The sequence below is a fragment of the Pelophylax lessonae genome (assembly GCF_965119305.1).
Source record: "Pelophylax lessonae genome assembly, chromosome: 1".
NCBI lineage: Eukaryota > Metazoa > Chordata > Amphibia > Anura > Ranidae > Pelophylax > Pelophylax lessonae.
In genome coordinates this window covers 587,072,583-587,094,005 of record NC_138768.1, presented here as the reverse complement: position 1 = coordinate 587,094,005, position 21,423 = coordinate 587,072,583, and the positions used below count along the sequence as shown (strand labels likewise).

The 21,423-nt window shown below is 44.6% G+C and overlaps 1 protein-coding gene across 1 annotated transcript in view; it reads left to right on the top strand.

The window, feature by feature from the left end:
• Nucleotides 1-12,350, top strand: part of HPGDS (hematopoietic prostaglandin D synthase) — a 138,195-nt gene extending 125,845 nt beyond the window's left edge. Inside the window, exons 9-11 of the mRNA XM_082243432.1 lie at nt 4,267-4,367; nt 6,947-7,039; nt 12,180-12,350. Coding sequence (XP_082099558.1) covers nt 4,267-4,367; nt 6,947-7,039; nt 12,180-12,344 — 359 coding nt within the window. The 3' untranslated portion in view covers nt 12,345-12,350. The remainder of the gene's footprint in view (nt 1-4,266; nt 4,368-6,946; nt 7,040-12,179) is intronic.
• The last annotated feature ends 9,073 nt before the right edge of the window (nt 12,351-21,423 follow it).

The window sequence follows — 21,423 nt, the reverse complement described above, 5'->3', positions numbered from 1 at the left end:
AAAATGACAAAGCGGGGTCAGCGCATGCTACAACTCAGTGTGCAGAAGTCATCAACTGTCTGCAGATTCAATAGCTACAGACCTCCGAACTACATTAGCTACATGCAGCCAGGAAGGCAAGGAAAGGGGTGGATGAATGTGTGCCCCCTTCCCTCCTGAATCCACCCCAGGCCACATTCCCCTAACATGAGAAGGGTACCTTACCATTATTTTTTTTTTTTCCAAAACAATTTATTAAGAAAAGGGTAAAGAGCATTACATGAAATGAACGCCATACAGAAACAAGAGGTACATAATACTCTCAAAAATAGCATATTTCAATATAAAGTGAACAGTGCAAAATAATACACAACAGTATATAAACAGTATGAGAGGAGAGAAACTCCTCAACAAGTGTAGGCATCCGTTGGTCCATAGGGACAGAGGGCGGCATAGGAATTAGTACATGGAGACAAAATAACCTCAGGCCGTCCAAGGCAGGGTGTAGCAAGGGACACAGGCAGGACACGGAAAGGCACGACGGGCAAGGCCGAAAGGTGCAAGTGTCCCATGGGGAAGGGACCAAGCACAACGTCCTCCCCCAGCACGGGGTCCGGCGACCGTCCCCATGAGGGGGGGAGGGGGTGATAGGAGGGGTAGAGCTACGAGGCACATCTTAAGAAGGCGTTCAGAAAAGGCGTGGAGAGTGCTCGCCAGTCGGCTTAACCAACCGGCAGAGAGCACAGAGGAGGAGGGAAGGCGACTCATGATGGGGAGTGGAGGGGAAGGGAGGGGGGGAAGGGGATAAGGGAGAGGGGGGGGGGGAAGAGAAAAAAAAAAAGGGGGGGGCCTACACACATACACTCAACGCATACATACCACAACACCAAGGGGGGGGGGGGGAAGAAGAGTAGTCCTGGGTAGGTCAAGTAAAACTTACCATTATTTTTGCTGGTACATGTCTGCTAGGGCAGTGGCCATCCACCCTTGTTATTTGCCAGAAATACAGTTTAATTTCACTTCCAGTCAGTTTAAAAATCTCTTGCTGTCCAGCTTATGTAAAAATACATTCTGCACAGCAAGCTGCAGCCATGATCCTGGTATTAATTTTTACAGATGGCCATTGAGTTTACAGTAAAAGTGATCAGAGCAGCTTTACAGGTGCCCAATTACTTTTACAGGGCTTGAAAGCCCTCTCCTTGATCAGTTGACTTGGAGGGCAGACTGACAGCTGCTCCTCACACATTACAATTAAAATGAACACAAAACCAGTTGTTTTTTTATTACTTACACTAAAATCCCTTTCTCTGTGTACATTGATGGACACAGCCTCTCTTCTTATGTTTGACCAAACAGGGTTTATAGCGCCACCTATTGGTGTAGGACACTAAGCAGCAAAGAATTGGCCACCTTTTATGGTCAGTCCTCAATGGTATAAAACCCTCTCTCTGCGATAGGACAGCGGTCCTCAACTCCGGTCCTCGGGGCCCACTAACAGGCCAGATTTTAAGTATTGCCTTGGGGAGATGCAGACTAGAATACTGCAATCACTGAGCAGCAAATGAGATCACCTGTGATTTAATTTAGTTATCTTGCAAACCTGGCCTGTTAGTGGGCCCCAAGGACCGGGGTTGAGGACCACTACTATAGGAGAGCCAGTAAAGCCTCGTACACACGCAACGATTGTCGGCCGACCGATCGGCCGACTTTTGTCCAGTGTTGTTGTGTTGGTTGAAATGTGCTCTAGACTTGCACTGGACTTTTGTTGGCCAACAAAAATCTACCTCAGAAGTGATGTCATGTGCTGGTTACTTTCCGTGTGTTTTTTCTTCTCTGAGCATGCCCAGTCTTGCTCATCAGCTTTTTGTCTGCCGAAATCTGTACTGACTGACGAACAATTGGCCGTTCTGTTGACGGCCAACAAAAGTTTTATAGCATGCACACCAGATTTTGTTCGGCCGAAAAGTCTGAGTCGGTTGTCGGAAGCATCATACTAACAAGCCGACAATCGGCCGATCGGACGTTGGCCGAAAATTCACGGCCAACAATCGTTGCGTGTGTACGAGGCTTTAGTCACAAAGCAGTGTCAGATGTATAAATTCCTAAAGTGGAGTGGGTGCCTCATCCATCAATGAACTCAGAGAAAGGTATTTAACTGTAGCAAAAAAATCATGTTATCTCTTACGTTCATTAATGGACACAGCCTTTCTTCTTAAATTTAACCAAATAGGGATGTCCTAAAGCAGTTCCACAATGAGTGGTGGGAACATAAAAAACTGGAGCATCTAGGCAACATGCCAACCACCCAAACAAAACCAGTGGGGCAAATAAGGAACCTTCAACAGCAGCCTGCAAAACCTGCAGCCAAAACAAGCATCTGAAGATGCAAAGATTTCAACTTGTAGAATGTCGCAGAAGTATGCACAGACAATCAGGTAGCTGCCATGCGATCCTTTAACAAAGACTCCGGATATTGGAATGCTCAGGAGGCACTAATTGCCCTGGTGGAGCACGCTGTAATAGGGGAGGAAGGAAACCTGACCCTCAGTGGATTACATCTGAAAATTGTGTGCCAAATCCATTGGTGTATAGTAGCAAAGGAGGATGCCAGGCCTTTTCTTGTACCATCCGTGAGTCCAAATAGAGAATCTGACCTCTGGCAGGAGGCCATAGCAGATAGGTATACAAGAACTGCCTGATACAAGTCCAACGCAATTTATATAGGACATAACAGTGGACACAGGGATGGCAGGACAAGTCCTCATTCAGGTGAAAATCTGGCAATCCCTTCAGAGAAAGGATGGGCATGGACAGAGAACTACCTTATCCTTGTGCAAGACCAGATGGGGAGACTTACAAGATAAAGCCACCAGGGCCAACACCCACCAAGACCAAGGTGGCAACATTTGAGTAGGAGTAAGCAGGAAAATATCCTGAAAAACCTTCAAAAGGGAGGCTTCTGCAGGACTGAAGACTGAAAGAACCAAATTCAAGTGGCAATGGGGAGCGCAAAGTGGGAGGCACATGAACTACTTGGAAGAAAGTTTTGATCAAGGAATATCCTAGCTTCACCTAACACTCTACTCCCTTTTCTCCATCAGCTCATCCCCTACAGTTATTGCCTTTTGTTTTGCTTAACCCACCCTTCTAGATTGTAAGCTGTAACGAGAAGGGCCTTCTAAGTCCTCCTGTATTGAATTGTCTTGTAAATGTATTGTCTTCCCTCATATTGTAAAGCGCTGCGCAAACTGTTGGCACTATATAAATCCTGTATAATAATAATATGTGGCCAATGGGTGCTAAGAAAAGATTGCATATACAGAAACCTGGCCTTTAATGGTACTTAAAGCAAACTGTTGTTCAACACCCCAATGGAGACAGGCCAAAACCTGAGCCACCAAGGAGGAGCATGGGTGGACACCCAGAGCCTTGCACTAGGCAATATAAGCTGTTCAGGAGCGATATAGCTTCTGAGAGGTAGACTTGCCTGCCTTCAACATTGTGGGGATCACCAAACCCGACAATCCCTTGTTCGTCAAAATCTGAACTTCAGTAGCAATACTGTCAAAGCCAGAGACAGTAAAGCAGGGTGATAGGCTGGACCCTAGGATAGGCGTTCCTCCTGAAGAGGCAACTGTCCGGGAGTGACCAAGACCAGCCGCACCACATCAACGTACCACGGACGAGGGCTGATCACCCCCGGGAGCATCCACACCGCATCCAGGGAGGGAAGGGGAGCACCTTAGTGATTCAGTGGAGTCTGCAGTTAAGGCTCCCATGACAGATCCTCCTCTCCACCAAAGTGGGGGCAGTTGGCCAGGGTAACACTATAACATGGACTCCAGCGTCTGGTCATATGTATTCCCTCAAGATGTTTAACTCGTTGGCTGCCCTGCTCCAGGATGGGGCTGTCGCAGCCTACCCAGCACGTAGCTAAAGGTCTGCCTGCGCTTGTTTGCCTGATTGGGGTGATCAATGGATCTAGATTATCCACCCTGGCTGTTGATTGGAGATCTATGCAGGAAAAAAACAAAAAAGTAAGAGAAAACAAGAAAGGCTTATAGAACTATAGGTCCCAGCAGGGAACCAGGTCCTAACTCCTTAACACTAGGCAGAATAACTGGCTGTGACCCTAATATCCTCTAGATACAAGGGATGGCAGTTTAAATGTTTATTGGTTTGAAAAGAGCTGTCATCTCTTATATCTGGGGGATATATGGTTCATGGTCTATGGTGATTTGTAGTTCATGAATTTTACAAATATGGTTTCTTGCTTATATTTTACAGGTCTGACGGGAAAATCAGCGATGGATGACCTTAACATTGATATCATAATTGCTAATTTGGATGACTTGGTGACATTGTTTCCTTGGGAAGGCGAAAAACCGGTATGGTATTTACCATCTGTTCTTTAGAAGGGTTTAAAACTACAGACCTAAATTTATTTTTACTGTATTACCTAGGAATAGGGACTGCATGACAGGGACTGAAGCAAGGTGTGCAATTCTACACTTGAGGGTCTATAAAAGACTCTTTTGTTTGTGCCACTAGGAAATACTGGTGTTTCAGCACCTGGCTTCTGAACTTTTTTGTCTGTACCAGTTAACTATTTTGAGGGTGAAACTGGTGTCTTACATAAGTGCAAGCTTGCCAGATCCCATTGGGAATCTATGATTTGCCAGGAAATCAGATATCAAGGCATTTCTTAGCAAAAAAAACAAAAACGCACCAACAAACAAGCTGGGCAGTGAAAGAGGCATTCTGACAATTTTGAGTAGATGTTAACCACCCTCAGTCATTGCCAACCAGCTTTCAATTGCAAAAACAACCAAATAGATCAAGTTATTTATATGTTATTACCTTTTCAAACATTCTTCAAATGATTGCAGAAAGAATACATAACCCCAACTGTCCCTCGTTTGGCACAGATTCCCTCTGTTCCTCATTTCTCCTCAAATTCCTATTTTATTAAACGTCTAAGTGTATTAAAGTGATTATAAAGGATCACTTTGTAAAACAACCCATTCAGTTTCAAATAGAAAGTAAAAATGAAAGGCAAAACATTTTTGTATAGATATACAAAAAACATTTTTTCCCTTTTTTTTATAAGTGATCACATTCCCTCTGCTCTCAGCTGCATAAATGCTGGGGAATGAGAAATAGCAGAACACTGAGCTTCCCAAATGAATGGAACATGGTGTGCTTAGTATAGTCAGTTTTTAATAGGAAAGCAAGGGGACTGGCTGGAACACCAGGGACTTCACACAATGGAAGCAATACAAAGAGTACAGGGGACTTTTTCATACAAATACATGGTACAGCAGGCACATATCAGGAATATGAAGAGTTGGGGGTAGCAGCAAACACTTTATTCTGTGTGAATGCATGTCCTTATTTAACAACCAAGGTTATTACATTTTTCAAATGATTGCATTTTTTAGTTTTAGCACACTATCTGCGTTCAGGGCTGTGCAGCTGTCCCTGTGTACCTGTCAAACTCAGATGTGTGGGTGTGTCCATACAGACACTGTGTCCCAATTTACTAATGTCTGATGTAGCTCCAGCAAATTCCTTATTCATGTGCCTCAGTGCCTGTGTAAATGAGGCCTTAAACACCAAATTAATGGAAATGTAGCAGTGCAAAAAAGCCAAAATGTATTTGTTACCATTTTGTTACTTTAGCCATGATTCAGAAGATCAGGGGTGTGTATAAATATTCTGTGCTATTATTTTATTTATTGAAAGTTTTTTTTTTTTTTTCTGACAAATACATACAACAAAAACAAGAAAATAGAGAATAAACCACATTCACAAAACGGAAATGCCAAGCTAAACCCACCTTTACATATTTAAAACATAACACATTCTGATCTATCTATCTATACTCATTGGTCCATTTGCTTTAAAATTCCCAAGTTTGTAGTGTATTTTCAACAGTTTGGTACCCATTTTGCCAAAATCTTTTGAAATTTGTTTAAAACTTGGATAACTTAATTGTTCTCATTTCAAATTGAAATTGATTGTCCATGTCCATAACTGTCAGTGAATGTAGAAAAATCCAATTTTGTGCAATTAATTTTCTAGCAAAAAACATTGTGCTGTCTAAATATTTGTTTACTCTGGGGTGTTTCATTCACATACACCTAGAAGTGTTGAGTGGTTTGTGGCACAGACTAGTTTATTATTATTGTTCTAAGCCCCAATATCATATTAACTTGGTTTCTATATTAGTTCAATCTTAGCGCTTGAAAGATATGTGATTATAAACATTTCTATTTTAATTCAAGCAAATAAAAAAGGGAAAGTGCCTACTTTCACTAAACCAACATTTCTCATAGTGTCATAAGAGAAAAGTTATCTGACCTATCCTTCTGTAAATGCTGGTTATGTGGCTGTCAATCTGATGCAATGGTTGTAACAAGAATATATTTTTGAGTTTCCCAGCAATAAATGTCTACAAAAACTTCCCACAACTGCTGTACTTTTTATAAAACCTGTGGAAGTATGGAGGCTGTCATTGCCAATGGCTTCTGAAAATCATAGTTCTTCAAACTATCATGAAGATCCATTGCTTTTATGTTTCTGGCTTGCTGATCTGGAACATTAGTGACTTCACTCTGCCCTGATCTGTATTACTTGTCATGCGGCAGTGTCTCTAAAAGCACTGAAGTCAGAAACAGCCAGCAAGTTAACACTGAAGGTGGTCAGTTCAGCTTTTCTTTAGTTAGTACTTGGACCCAGATACAGAATCAACCAAGCAAACTAGAAAAAATCCTGGTCAAGCCACAGACCAAGCTGACACATGGAGCCATATATCACCAGGGAGAAAAGGGGTTGTTGGCTGTACTCTAAACAATCCCAAATTACACTGAGGATTTCTTCAATTTTAGGTAAAGGAACATTTTTAAATGTTACAATTGAAAGGAGCAGGAAAACTTTACTCACATAACACCATTTTGTACCCTAGAAAGTAAAGGAGTACATGGAAAAGAATTGTCATCCAGTCCTGGCTTACTTGGAGAAGGCTTTGGGTGAAAAGAAATGGTTTGCTGGAGACTACGTAAGTATCCTTTCTCAAAATGGATAGTTGCATAGCAAAGGCAGCACAATCTTCGCTTCATGTGAAAATAAAGCTATAAAGAGTTTAACATTTCCTAATAAGCCACAGATACAAATTTAATAAATGAGAGGCGCACAGGCAAAGGGTTTGTTAAAACGTAACTTCGCCTAAAAGGGGAACCCTGTTTCCTTGTGTTTGCCTCCTCCCCACTTTTTGGGGGGAGCAGGTACCCGGTTTTAACAGGTACCTGCTCCCACTTCCTCCCGGATCAACTAGGCAATCTGAGAGGATATATATATATATATATATATATATATATATGTATATATATGTGTGTGTGTATGTATATATATATGTGTGCTTATATAGGTACTATATATATATATATATATATATATATATATATAATATAAATGAGTTTGTGTTTTGTGCAACGTTTGAATTTCCCTCCCAGTTCCGCTCCCATGCAGCATTGCTGCTGCAGGGAACGGTGCTAGGTAGTCATCATACCGACGGACGAGCGGCGGGGATCTCGGCTGGCGATCACAGCAATGGGAGATCATCGCTGGATCGCCAGGAGAAGGTAAGAGACAGCGCTGTACGCTCTGCACATCTACCCCGAGTGTGACTCGGGGATACCGATCCTAGCATAAGAAATCCACCCGAGTCTCACTCGGGGATACCGCTAAGGCGATTAATGTTGGTTGGTAGTATCAGCTGTTTCATGTTTGTGGTGGTTCTTCAGTCTTTTTACAAATCAACAACATACAGGTATGTAGGCCTCCTCAACTGGCTCTTGTGTGTGACAGTAGTATAAAATGATGTAAATGGAAAAGGAATTTTAACTTGCCTTCAGGTGATTAGACACTGGCAAGCATTTGAGGATACACCCCTTAGACGCCTCCCCTTAGTTTTGGAGCAAGCAATGTGGGGTAGCCAAGAAATGAAAGGGAGGGTGACCTGTGTCCTGTACTGTACTCCAAGATATATAATTTACTGGTAAGTCAAAATTCCGCTCATCTTAATCGTACAGTACAGGACACGGTACAGGCTTTTTCATAGACCCTAGGATGTCCCCAAGCAATAAATAAAAGGGAGGGCAACAAATAGGCTAACAGAACTGTGACAACAGGCCCGGCAACAACAAGGATCAACAGACCAAGCCAGAGTCCTGCTGGAAAAACCTTGCACCCAAAAACTGTATCCTCAGAAAATTGGACAACTACCTGTTAGAACTTTGCAAAGGTATGAACAAAGGACCTTACAAATCTAGGCTACAGAGGCCTGGTGCCTAGAATGCCCAGGAAACCTCAACTGACCTGGTGGCATGGGCATGTAAAAGCTCTGGAGGAGATATGTCCTTGAAAGCTCTAGTGATCAGATGCCTTTTTCATAGAGCATTTGTGGAGTTGGAGGCAGGATGTCCCTTGAGAGGTGCTTAGGAAAGGACAAACGGGGTCCATCTTCCTAATCAAAGCTGTGGCTTTGAGGTAGATTCTTATGGCTCGGACTATGTCCAAACAATGGTGAGCAATTTCCTTTGGGGGCTTTGAATTAGGGCATAATGATGGTAGGACTATGTCTTTATTGAGATGAAAGATTGATACCACTTTAGGAAGAAAGGGTGGGTCTTGGGCGCATTGTGAAGAATAAGGAACAATCCCTTACAATAGAGAGCTGCTTACTCAGAGACAAGTTTAACAAATGTGATAGCAACCAAAAAGGCCACTTGGCAGGAGATGTAATCTAAGAGGATATTCCTGATTGGTTGAAAATGTGGTTTCTACAGGGCAGTGACAACCAAGTTAAAAACCAAGAAAGTACAAGGTGCTGCAAGGGGGGAACTTGATGCAAAATACACCTTGAAAAAAGGTTTTGACAAGAGAGAGCAAGGCCAGAAGTTTTTGAAAAAGAATGAACAAGGCCAAAACCTGTCCAATTGGAGCGCTAAAGGCCAAGCTCTGGTCAAGACCTAAAAGGAATACCAGTGACTTGTTTTGCTACAGTGGATATAAAAAGTCTACACAACCCTGTTAAAATGTCAGGTTTGAGACAAGATAAATAATTTCAGAATTGTTTCCACCTTTAATGTGACCAATAAACTGTACAACTCAACTGGGAAAAAAAAAAACAAACTGAAATATTGTAAGGGTGGGGGGTGGGTGGGATAAAAAAAAAAAAAAAATTAAAATAATGTGGTTGCATAAATGTGCACACCCTCTTATAACTGGGGATGTAGCGATGTTCAGAAATAAGCAATCCCATACATCAGCCCTCAAAAATTCCACTCGCCTACTAGCATTTTGCGAGTGGAATTTTGAGGATGGCGAGCTGTGCCTGCCGCCGCCGCCGCCATTAACAGCAGCCGGCGATTTACTTTCACTTTCTTTTTTTAGAAAAGGATGGGCTCTAGGAGCAGAGCACTGCGTCCTGAGCCCACCCATTGTGTGACAATAGCGAATGGGTATTCGCTATTGTCACAGGGATCCTCCTCCTGATCCTCCTACTGGCCAATCAGGAGGCAGGTGTTTCCTGATTGGCAAAAAGGCGAACAATTGTAACTGGCCGAGGAGGAGGACTCGGGAGACATGGAGGACGCACAGGATTGATGAGAAGCCGCCTGCTGCAGGTAAGTGCACGCTGTGATGATCGCTCTGCAATTAAGGGGACATGCTGTGTGATGATCGCTCTGCAATTAAGGGGACATGCTGTGATGATCGCTCTGCAATTAAGGAGACATGCTGTGGGCACTCTGCAATGAAAGGGGTCATGCTGTGGGCGCTCTGCAATGAAAGGGGACATGCTGTGATGATCGCTCTGCAATGTAAGGGGACATGCTGTGGGCGCTCTGCAATTTAAGGGGTCATGCTGTGAGCGCTCTGCAATTTAAGGGGACATGCTGCGATCGCTCTGCAATGAAAGGGGACATGCTGTGATCTCTCTGCAATTAAAGGGGACATGCTGTGATCTCTCTGCAATTTAAGGGGACATGCTGTGATCGCTCTGCAATTTAAGGGGACATGCTGTGATCGCTCTGCAATGAAAGGGGACATGCTGTGGGCGCTCTGCAATGAAAGGGGACATGCTGTGGGCGCTCTGCAATGAAAGGGGACATGCTGTGATCGCTCTGCAATGAAAGGGGACATGCTGTGGGCGCTCTGCAATGAAAGGGGACATGCTGTGATCCCTCTGCAATGAAAGGGGACATGCTGTGGGCGCTCTGCAATGTAGAGGGCGTGTTTAGGGGCGGAGCAGGGTGGGGTTTGGGTGGGGCAACAAGTGGCGAGTAACTCTTAAGGCCTGGCTAGTAGCTCATGACTTGAAATTTTGAGCCCTGCCATACATGTTAAATAGGATTAACCCCAAATAAAGTTCAGGTGTTCTAGCAGGTCTTTTCTGACATTTTCCTAGTCGCATCCTACAGCAAAAGCCATGGTCCGCTGGGAGCTTCCAAAGCATCAGAGGGATCTCATTTCTAAACAGTATCAGTCAGGAGAAGGGTAAAAAAGTATTTCCAAGGCATTAGATCTATCATGGAACACAGTGCAGACAGTCATCATGAAGTGGAGAAAATATGGCACAACGGTGACATTACCAAGAACTGGATGTCCCTCCAAAATTGATGAAAAGATGAGAAGAAAACTGGTAGGGAGACCTCCAAGAGGCCTACAGCAACATTAAAGAAGCTGCAGGAATATCTGGCAAGTACTGGCTGTGTGGTACATGTGACAACAATCTCCTGTATTCTTCATGTCTGGGCTATGAGGTAGAGTGGCAAGAGAAAAGCCTTTTCTTACGAAGAAAAACATCCAAGCCCGCTGCTCTGCCGAAAACTCCAACTCGCCAAGATGTCCAACCACATCACAACTCCCATACAGTTAGAAAGCATCCCCTAGGCACACATTTAACCTTTTGATCGCCCCTGGTGTTAACCCCTTCCCTGACAGTGTCATTAGCATAGTAACCATGCATTTTTTTTTTAGCACTGATTACTGTAATGTAATGTCACTGGTCCCCCCCAAAAGTGTCAGTTAGGTGTCTGATCTGTCCGCCTCAATGTCGCAGTCCCGTTAAAAATCGCTGAACGCCACCATTACTAGTAACAAAAATAAATAAAAGTTATATAAATCTATCCCCTAGTATGTAGACACGATAATTTTTGTGCAAACCAATCAATATACACTTATTGGGATTTTTGTTAAAAAAACATGTAGCAGAATACATATTGGCTTAAATTAATGAAAAAAAAAATTTTTTTTTTTAGGTTTTTATATTGGTAATGTTTTAAAGCAGAAAGTAAAAATTTTTTTTTTCCAGAATCGTTGCTCTTTTTTTTTTTGTTTATAGCGCAAAAAAACAAAAAAATCACACAGGTGATCAAATACAACCATAAGAAAGCTCTATTTGTGGTAAAAAAAGGACATCAACTTTTTTGGGTATAACTTTGCACGACCCTGCAATTGTCAGTTAAAGTAACGCAGTACCGTATCGCAAAAAATGGCCTGGTCATTAAGGGGGTAAAACCTTCCGGTCCTTAAGTGGTCAAAGGTGTGCACACTTGTGCAACCATATTATTTTAGGTTTTTTTTTTTTATTTTACTTCCCTCCACCTAAAAGATTTCAGTTTGTTGTTCAACCGAGTTGTACAGTTTATAGGTCACATTAAAGGTGGAAAAAGTTCTAAAATTATTTATCTTTCTCTCATTTTTTTTACATCACAGAAACCTGGCATTTTAACAGGGGTGTGTGGACTTATTATATTCACTGTATATCACACAAATGAATCAATAAAAAGGTCTACAGAGACATGGAAGCATCTCTAGCAGATTGCTTTAATGGAGGTACACTCTGTAGATGAACTTGTGATGGCAATAAACTCCCATCTAACACTGCCCTAAGCATTGACCTAGAGCAGGGGTCTTCAAACTATGGCCCTCCAATTGTTCAGGAACTACAATTCCCATCATGCCCTAGTCATGTCTGTAAATGTCAGAGTTTTACAATGCCTCATGGGATGTGTAGTTCCGTAACAGCTGGAGGGCCGTAGTTTGAGGACCGCTGACCTAGAGCATCGAAGTTGTCATTCTTTTTTGTATCAGACTAAATTTGACTAAATCAAATTACTCTTTACTACCTATAGGTAACATGGGCTGACTTTTTCTGGGATAACTGTTTTGACATGTTTGAGTACCAGCAACCTGGTTTTGGAAATGCCTATCCTCGTTTACTGGCTCTAAGAAAGAGAGTACATGAAATCCCAGCGATTGCAGCATGGATAAAGAAACGACCAGAGTCACAATTCTAATTTGTCTTCTGTCATGTTGCGGTTATTAAGAATTAAAAGATTTTTCTTGGTTAAAATAAAACTTGCAACTTCTGTGTCCAGTTTGTGTAAACGTGTTCTCAATGTACTGTGTATTAGTGTTTAAATGTAATATATATTTCACATTCACAGAAACGTCTCTATAAGTATTGACATTGCTTTGAATAACAAAGACATTGGGTCAATTTACATTTGCGTGTTGTGGTGAGGCACATTAGATGCATTATAAGGTCATTTAGGTCTATAGTAACTTATACAGAACAGTGCAATGATATATATCGAACAAACAAAAGTGATCCTAACAACATAGGTTGATTTACTAAAACTGGACAGCTGCACCAGATTGTGCACTCTAGTTTTAATAAATCAACCCCATAGTGTCAATGAAAAAAAATGACAATGGTGTCCTGTGCTGTCATACAAAAACAAATGCAATAGTGACAAAATGTGCAATGTTCCTTTTCTTTCCCTAGGGACAATTAGGAAGGATCAAAGCAGTTCTGATTGATCAGAGACCATTACCTTTGGTCCAAGTGGTGGTTGCTGAGATAATACGCCTGACAGTTGTCCACTTATGGGATGTGGACCATAGAAACCAATGGACAATGAGTTCCTGTCCACGAGATAAACTGGTTTGCTTCCTTTAAGACAGTTAAGCCTCGTACACACGCAACGAATTTCCGCTGACCGGTCATTCGTCTTTTGTCCAGAGTGGTGTCTGTTGGTTGGAATGTGCTCTAGACTGCACACGAATTTTCCCGCACGACAGAATTCTACTTCAGAAGTGATGTCATGTGTTGGTTTGCTTTCTTTGTGTTTTTTCATCTCTGAGCATGCCTAGTCTTGCTCATAAGATTTTTCCCCATCGAAATCTGTTCTGACTGCACGAAAATCGAACGTGTTTTGACGGAGGACAATAATGTTATAGCCTGCACCAGGATTTTTTCGGCCAAAAAGTCGGAGTCGGTTGTCGAGAGCACCATACTAACAAGCCGAAAATCGGCAGATTGGTCGTCGGAAGAAAATTCCCGGCCGAATTTCGACTGGTGTGCACGGGCCATTTAGGCTCCGCATTCTCCTTTGATAGTTGACTTATGCTGGATGGACAGCCTAATTGCTCCAAGCTCAAAGATGTTGATGAGGAGTTTGGTTTCCTTTTCTGATTGTGTTCCTTGAACTATCAAGGATTGGAACACTCCCAACTTCATAAACTTGTAAGAGATAAAAAAGAGGATAGGACAAACCCCCAAAAATTCTTCAAATATATTAATAGTAAAAAGGTCAGCTCTGAGCATGTAGGCCCTTTACAAAATAATATAGTGAGTGGGTGACTGGGGACAAAGAGAAGGCAAATTTATCATATACTGTACCTTTTTCTGCTCTGTGTATACAAAGGAGCATGGGGGGGGGGGGGGCTTCATGGCCATAATGGGGATGGTATTGACACAGCCTCAAGTGATCAACAATGGCTCAAAAGTGATTTGATACAGAAATATTCAAGACAGAATAAATGTGGATAAAGCACCTGGACCACATGGCATACACCCACGGATCCTAAAAAAAAAAAAATGAGCTCTGTCATTTCAAAGCCATTGTTTCTAGTTTTTTTAGGGGCTCTAAGACTGGAATAGTACCAATGGATTGGCGTAACCAACTTGGTGCCTATATTGAAGAAGGGACCAAAGTCTTTACCAAGTAACCATAGACCTGTTAGTTTAACTTCTATAGTTGGGAAGATACTGGAGAGTTCAATAAAAGACAACATAGATGAGTTCTTGCTGGAAAAAAAAAGTATTTTAAACAGCATGGGTTCATGAAAGACAGATGTTGGACAAATCGGATTTCTTTTTACAAAGAGGTTAAGTAAAACCTTGGACAGAGGGGTGGCTGTGGACGTGGTATACCTGGATTTTGCAAAAGCGTTTCACAATGTTCCCCACACACGGCTAATGTGTAAGGTAAAGTCTACTGGCCTGGAAAAAAACTAATTTTGTAAATGGATAGAAAACTGGCTAAAAGACCATATTCAGAGAGTAGTGGTAATTGGTTAATGCTCTGAATGGTCTAAGGTCATCATTGTGTACCCCCAAGGTTCAGTGTTGGAACCCTACCTTTTAGTATCTTTATAAATGATCTAGGGTCTGGGAATCAAAGTAGCATTTAAGTGTTTGCAGATGACACCAAGCTATGCAGTGGAATAACATCCTTACCAGGGGTCTCCAAATTACAAGCCCACCTCAATGCACTGCTTATTTGGGCAACTATGTGGAAAATCATGTTTAATGTTGATAAATGTAATAGAGGGGATCAATAGTGGAGATGGATCTCAGTGTTTTGGTAGATCATAAGCTTAATAATAGCATGCAATGTCAAGCTGCGGCTTCCAAAGCGAGCAGAATCATTTCATGTATTAAGAGAGGAATAGAAAATGTAAATACATAAGTGGTCCATATAGTTAAATTGGTGTTGAGTTATTCACTTTAAGATCATCACAGAGGACAAGGAGGCACTCTATACCTGGAGGAAAAGAGATTTAATCTCCAAATAAGGAAAGGTTTCTTCACAGTAAGAGCTGTGAAAATGTGAAATAGACTCCCTCAAGAGCTGGTTCTGGCTAGCTCAGTAGCTTTCTTTAAAAAGCCTGGATTCTTTCCTAAATGTACATATATACAGTATCTCACAAAAGTGACTACACCCCTCACATTTTTGTAAATATTTTATCTTTTCATGTGACGACGCTGAAGAAATTACACTTTCCTACAATGTAAAGTAGTGAGTGAACAGTTTATTTAACAGTATAAATTTGCTATTCCCTCAAAATAACTCAACACACAGCCATTAATGTCTAAACCGCTGGCAACAAAAGTGAGTACAACCCTCAGTAAAAATGTCCGAAAGTGGGCCCAAAGTGTCAATATTTTGTGTGGCCACCATTATTTTCCAGCACTCTTGGGCATGGAGTTCACCAGAGCTTCACAGGTTGCCACTGGAGTCTTCTTCCACTCCTCCATGACGACATCACAGAGGTGGTGGATGTTGGAGACCTTGCGCTCCTTCACCTTCCGTTTGAGGATGCTCCACAGATGCTCAACAGGGTTTAGGTCTGGAGACATGCTTGGCCAGTCCAACACCTTTATCCTGAGCTTCATAAGCAAGGCAGTTCTAAAGTACAAAAAAAAGCCCAAGCGCTGTTAATCAAAAACTCCCGGCAGGAGGTTGACCAATGGGACACTGGAAAATCCAAACTGAAACAGTCCTTGTGCCGCCGGTCCCAAGCATGGGATGCAAATGCAATGAAATAAAACACTAAAAAAAGGACAGCACACAGGAGTGTCAATAAGGTGTGAAAAGAGAATCCCCAGACAGCAAACCATGTAGGGAGGTTAGTTTATTAAATTAATAAAACCAGGGAGGGTTAAGATGTTACCACTGGTGTGTGGGTGGCGGTGAGGGCATTGTGAGATGGTGAATGCCAATGGTCACTGCAAGGTAATCCAACGCTATGCCTCTCGGAGACGTAAAGGTGTCCAACACACCGGGATCCCTATGGAGGAAGGGAAGATCCTAGTCGGTCACCGATGCTGCCGCGAACCAGCCGTGTTGTGGATCCACCGAGGGTTGCGTGATGCCTGGAAGTGACGTCACTCGGTGGAGCGAGGCCCGATGCAGGAAGCAACGTGGAATGCAGGCCAATCCGTTGCTGTGTGTTGGACACCTTTACATCTCCGAGAGGCATAGCGTTGGATTACCTTGCAGTGACCATTGGCGTTCACTATCACACAATGTCCTCACAACAGTGGTAACGTCTTAGCCATCCCTGGTTTTATTCATTTAGTAAACTAACCTTTCTAAATGGTTTGCTGTTTGGGGATTCTCTTTTGACACCTGATTGACACTGTCCTTTTTAGTGTTTTAGCAAGGCAGTGGTCGTCTTGGAGATGTGTTTGGGGTCATTATCTTGTTGGAATACTGCGCTGCCGCCCAGTCCCGAAGGGAGGGGATCATGCCCTGTTTCAGTATGTCACAGTACACGTTGGCATTCATGGTTCCCTCAATAAACTGTAGCTCCCCAGTGTCGGCAGCACTCATGCAGCCCCAGACCATGACACTCCCACCACCATGCTTGACTGTAGGCAAGACACACTTGTCTTTGTACTTCTCACCTGGTTGCCACCACCCACGCCTGACACCATCTGAACCAAATAGGTTTGTCTTGGTCTCATCAGACCACAGGACATGGTTCCAGTAATCCATGTCCTTAGTCTGCTTGTCTTAAGCAAACAGTTTGCAGGCTTTTGTGTGCATCATCTTTAGAAGAGGTTTCTGGGACGACAGCCATGTTGACCATTTTGATGCAGCGTGTGGTCTGAGCACTGACAGGCTGTCCCCATTTCCCCCCCCCCCCTCACCTCTGCAGCAATGCTGGCAGCACTCATATGTCTATTTCCTAAAGACAACCTTTGGATATGATGATGAGCATGTGCACTCAACTGCTTTGGTTGACCATGGCGGGGCCTGTTCTGAGTGGAACCTGTCCTGTTAAACCACTGTGTGGTCTTGGCCACCATGCTGCAGCTCAGTTTCAGGGTCTTGGCAATCTTATTATAGCCTAGGTCATCTTTATGTAGAGTAACAATTTATTTTTTTTTTTTGATCCTCAAAGAGTTCTTTGCCATGTTGAACTTCCAGTGACCAGTATAAAAGTGAGAGCGATAACACCAAATTTAACACACCTCCGCATTCACACCTGAGACCTTGTAACACTAACGAGTCACATCATACCAGGGAGGGAAAATGGCAAATTGGGCCCAATTTGGACATTTTCACTTAGGGGTGTACTCACTTTTGTTGCCAGCGGTTTATACACTAATGGCTGTGTGTTGAGTTATTTTGAGGGAACAGCAAATTTACACTGTTATACAAGCTGTACACTCACTACTTTACGGTGTAGCAAAGTGTCATTTCATCAGTGTTTAACCACCGGAGGATTTTCCTGCTTTACGTCCAGGCCACTTTTTGCGATTCGGCACTGTGCGACTTTAACTGACAACTGCGCGGTCATGCAACACCGTACCCAAACGAAATTTACGTCCTTTTTACCCCACAAACAGAGCTTTCTTTGGTGGTATTTGATCACCTCTGCACTTTTCATTTTTTGCGATATTAATAAAAAAAAAGGCGACAATTTTGAAAAAATAACAATATTTTTCTACTTTGACAGTTAAAAAAAATATCCAATATATTCAATTTTTGTCATATATTTACGAAATTTACGTCCTTTTTTTCCCACAAATAGAGCATGGTATTTGATCACCTGTGCGATTTTTACTTTTTGCGCTATAAACAAAAAAAAAAAAGCGACAATTACCGTAAAATCCTTTTCTCTTAAGCTCATTGACAGACGCAGGACTGATATCTTGATATCCGTAGGGTTATACTACCCCCTACAGGAGTAGGACACTAGGCAGGAAAAAAGTTCTGGTCACACCTATGGGCAGTCCCAGGGGGTATATCCTCTCTCTCCCTGCCACAGGATGTCAGTTATGTAACAAAGCAGTGTCAGAGACTCATACCAACCCAACTCAAAATAGAGGGGTGGGTACTGCGTCTGTCAATGAGCTTAAGAGAAAAGGATTTTACGTTAAGTCAAAAATCCAGTTTTCTCTGTCGCTCATTGACAGACGCAGGACTGATATCTTGATATCCGTAGGGACGTCCCAAAGCAGTGCCATAAATGAGGGGTGGGATAACAGAAATGAAATCCAATCCAGAAGGCCAAAACAGAGCCGACCAGAGGACTCATCGAAACAAGCAGATGAGACCCACCTGAAAAAAAAAAAAAAACAAAACCCCAGAGGCAGACCAAAGGTCCCCTCAAACAGCAGCCTGCAAAACCTTGTGGCCAAAAGAGGCATCCGCCGATGCCAGCACATCAACCTTATAAAATTTTGTAAAAGGTATGAACTGACGACCGTGTAGCCGCCTTGCAAACCTGAAGCACCGACGCCTGATGGCGGAAGGCCCAGGAAGCACTAAGAGCCCGAGTAGAGTGCGCCTTAACAGGGAACGGAGGAACCCGACCTTTAATAGAATAAGCCTGCACCACCGTCTGTCTGATCCATCTGGAGATAGTCACAGCAGACGCAGGCAACCCCTTTCTAGGGCCATCCGTGATCACAAAAAGTGAATCAGCCTCACGAAAAGTCAGTAGTAGCCAAGTACACCCTGATCGCCCGAACCACATCCAAGGAGTGTAACGCAAACTCCCGAGGATGACTGGGCTTAGGACACAGGGAAGGTAACCACTTTAGGAAGGAAGGATGGGTTCGGACGAAGAACCACCTTATCCCTATGAACCACCAGATAGGGGGAACGACAGGACAACGCAGCCAGTTCCGACACCCCGCGTGCAGAAGTGATGGCCACCTTCTGGGATAAGGTAAGCAAGGGAATCTCCCTAATATTTTCAAAGGGAGGTTTCTGGAGAACCGCCAAAACCAAATTAAGATCCCAGGGCGGCAAGGGCACGCGCACCAGAGGAGCCAGGTGCCGCACCCCCTGGATGAAGTTCCGCACCAAAGAATAAGTAGCCAGTGGCCTCTGGAAGAAGATCGCCAATGCTGAAACCTGACCCTTGATAGTGCTCAAGGCCAGCTTCTGCTCAACCCCCCCCCCCCCCGTTGCAGAAAGGCCAATATCCGAGCCACAAGTAAGAACGTGGAGGAACCCCGAGGGACTCACACCACGCGATAGACTTCCATGTGCAATGATAGATCTTTCTGGAAGTTGCTTTCCTCGCTTTAATCAGAGTAGGAATAACTGAAACAGACAAACCCCTGTCCTTCAGCACCTGGCTCTCAACAGCCAAGCCGTCAAAGCCAGCGATCGTAAAGCAGGATGGAAGATCGGTCCCTGAGACAGCAGATCCTCCCTGAGAGGAAGTCGCCAAGGAGCATCCGCGACCAGCCTGACCAAGTCGGCGTACCAGGTCCGACGAGGCCAGTCCGGAGCCACAAGGATGACTGGAATTCCCTCCACCTCTATCCTGCGAAGAAGTTTCGGCAGCAACTTGAAAGGAGGAAAGGCATACAGCAGCTGATACTGCCCCCGCGGAGCAACCAGCGCGTCTGCGGCGTCCGCCCGAGGATCGCGGGAGCGGGCTGCAAACCTCTGCACCTTCCTGTTGAGCCGAGATGCCAACAGATCCACGTCCGGGGTGCCCCAATGAAGGCACAACTGGTGAAACACCTCTGGATGAAGAGACCATTCCCCTTGATCCAAGGTCTGACGGCTGAGAAAGTCCGCCTGACAATTTTCCATGCCCGGAATGTGAACTGCGGAAAGAGCCGGAACAAACCGTTCCGCCCAATGAAGAATGCCGGCCACTTCTACGGCCGCCAGAACACTCTTGGTGCCCCCCTGGTGATGGACATAAGCCACGGCCGTGGCATTGTCCGACTGAATCCGAACCGGGTAGCCCCGAAGATGCTCGATCCAGTGAACCAGGCAAAACCTGATCACTCTCAGTTCCAACACATTTATCGGCCACCTGGATTCTTCCAGGGACCAGAGCCCCTGAGCAGCCAGAGACTCCCTGGTCCGCTTGCTCAGCCGGATCCGATTGTCCAGGGAATCGGGATTCCGGTTCTATTTGAGAAAAATCTCCTTTTGGAGAGTCCGCGTATGAAACTGAGCCTGCGGAGACTCCGTACCGAGGAGGAGGTCGTCCAGGTAGCCCAGGACCAATATGCCCCGCTGCCGCAACAGCACCAGAACTGGGGCCAAAACCTTTGTGAAAACCCGGGGAGCAGAAGCGAGACCAAAGGGTAACGCCACAAACTGATAATGGTCCTCTCCCACAGCAAAGTGCAGAAACCGCTGGTGTCCTGCGTAAATGGGAGCATGAAGATAGGCATCCTTGATGTCTATGGACGCCAGAAAATCCCCCTGATGCAGGGAGGCCACCACTGTGCGAATGGACTCCACTCCTTGTTGCATCAGGTCCTGCACTGCCCCCAACAGAGCCGTTAGGCGATTTGGGGACAGTCGCATTGGAAGGGAAGAACCGCACCGGTGGAAGCGATCGAAACTCGATCTTGTATCCCAACCGTATGACCTCCCTGGAGAGCCACGGGTCCGGGAACCGGCGAAGACACCCCCCCACCCCTGATATGGGTGGGGGCGCACCTTCAGGCTGAAGCGGTCTAATCCTCAGGTCTGGAAGGACCGTATTTTTGCTTACCAGACCAGGATCTCTTGAAACCCCCCCGGGGGGGGGGGGGGGGGCTTTGGAGGGCTTCGCCTTGTCGCCCGCCCAGGAAGAGCGAAAAAACTTCTTGTGAGCTGAAAAGGAAGGTCCCTGTCTGCGACGAGGTTCCTTACCCTTATTAGCCTGTGGTAGAAAGGTGCTCTTGCCCCCAGTGAGATCTTTGTTAATCTCATCCAAGGTAGCACCAAACAGGCGATCCCCCTGAAAAGGGAGATCAGTCAAGGCTTTTTTGGAAGCCTGATCCGCCGACCAGCACTTCAACCATAGCATGCGCCGGAGGACCACCGCCGAGATCGACACACGCCCCAGCAATGGAGCAGCGTCCAGTGAGGCGTCACAAACAAACTGTAGCCCCTGCACCATCTGCTCCAGCAAATCCGTCACGGCAGGGGGGAGACTTCTCCCCTCCAGGTCATGGCGTAACAGCTTGGCCCATTCCGTCAACGTCTGCGAAACCAGAGCAATGGTAAACACTTGCCTCAAGGCCGACCCTGCCAGGGAGAATATGGAACGGGACACAGATTCTGCCCTACGATCAACCGGATCCCGAAAGGACGGGGAATCCTCCAACAGGATAACAGTAGCCTTATTTAGTCTGGAAACCGGCGGATCCACCGAAGGTGGCACCGTCCATTTCTTAAGGAGGGACTCTTCAAACGGGTAGCGCCTAGCAATCCGTTTGGGCATCACAGGGGGTCGTTTTGGACGGACCCACTCCTTTTTAATGATATCGTCAAAGCATTTGGGAAAGGGAAACACCTTCGCCACCCTGGAGGGCTTGCGAGTGCCAAA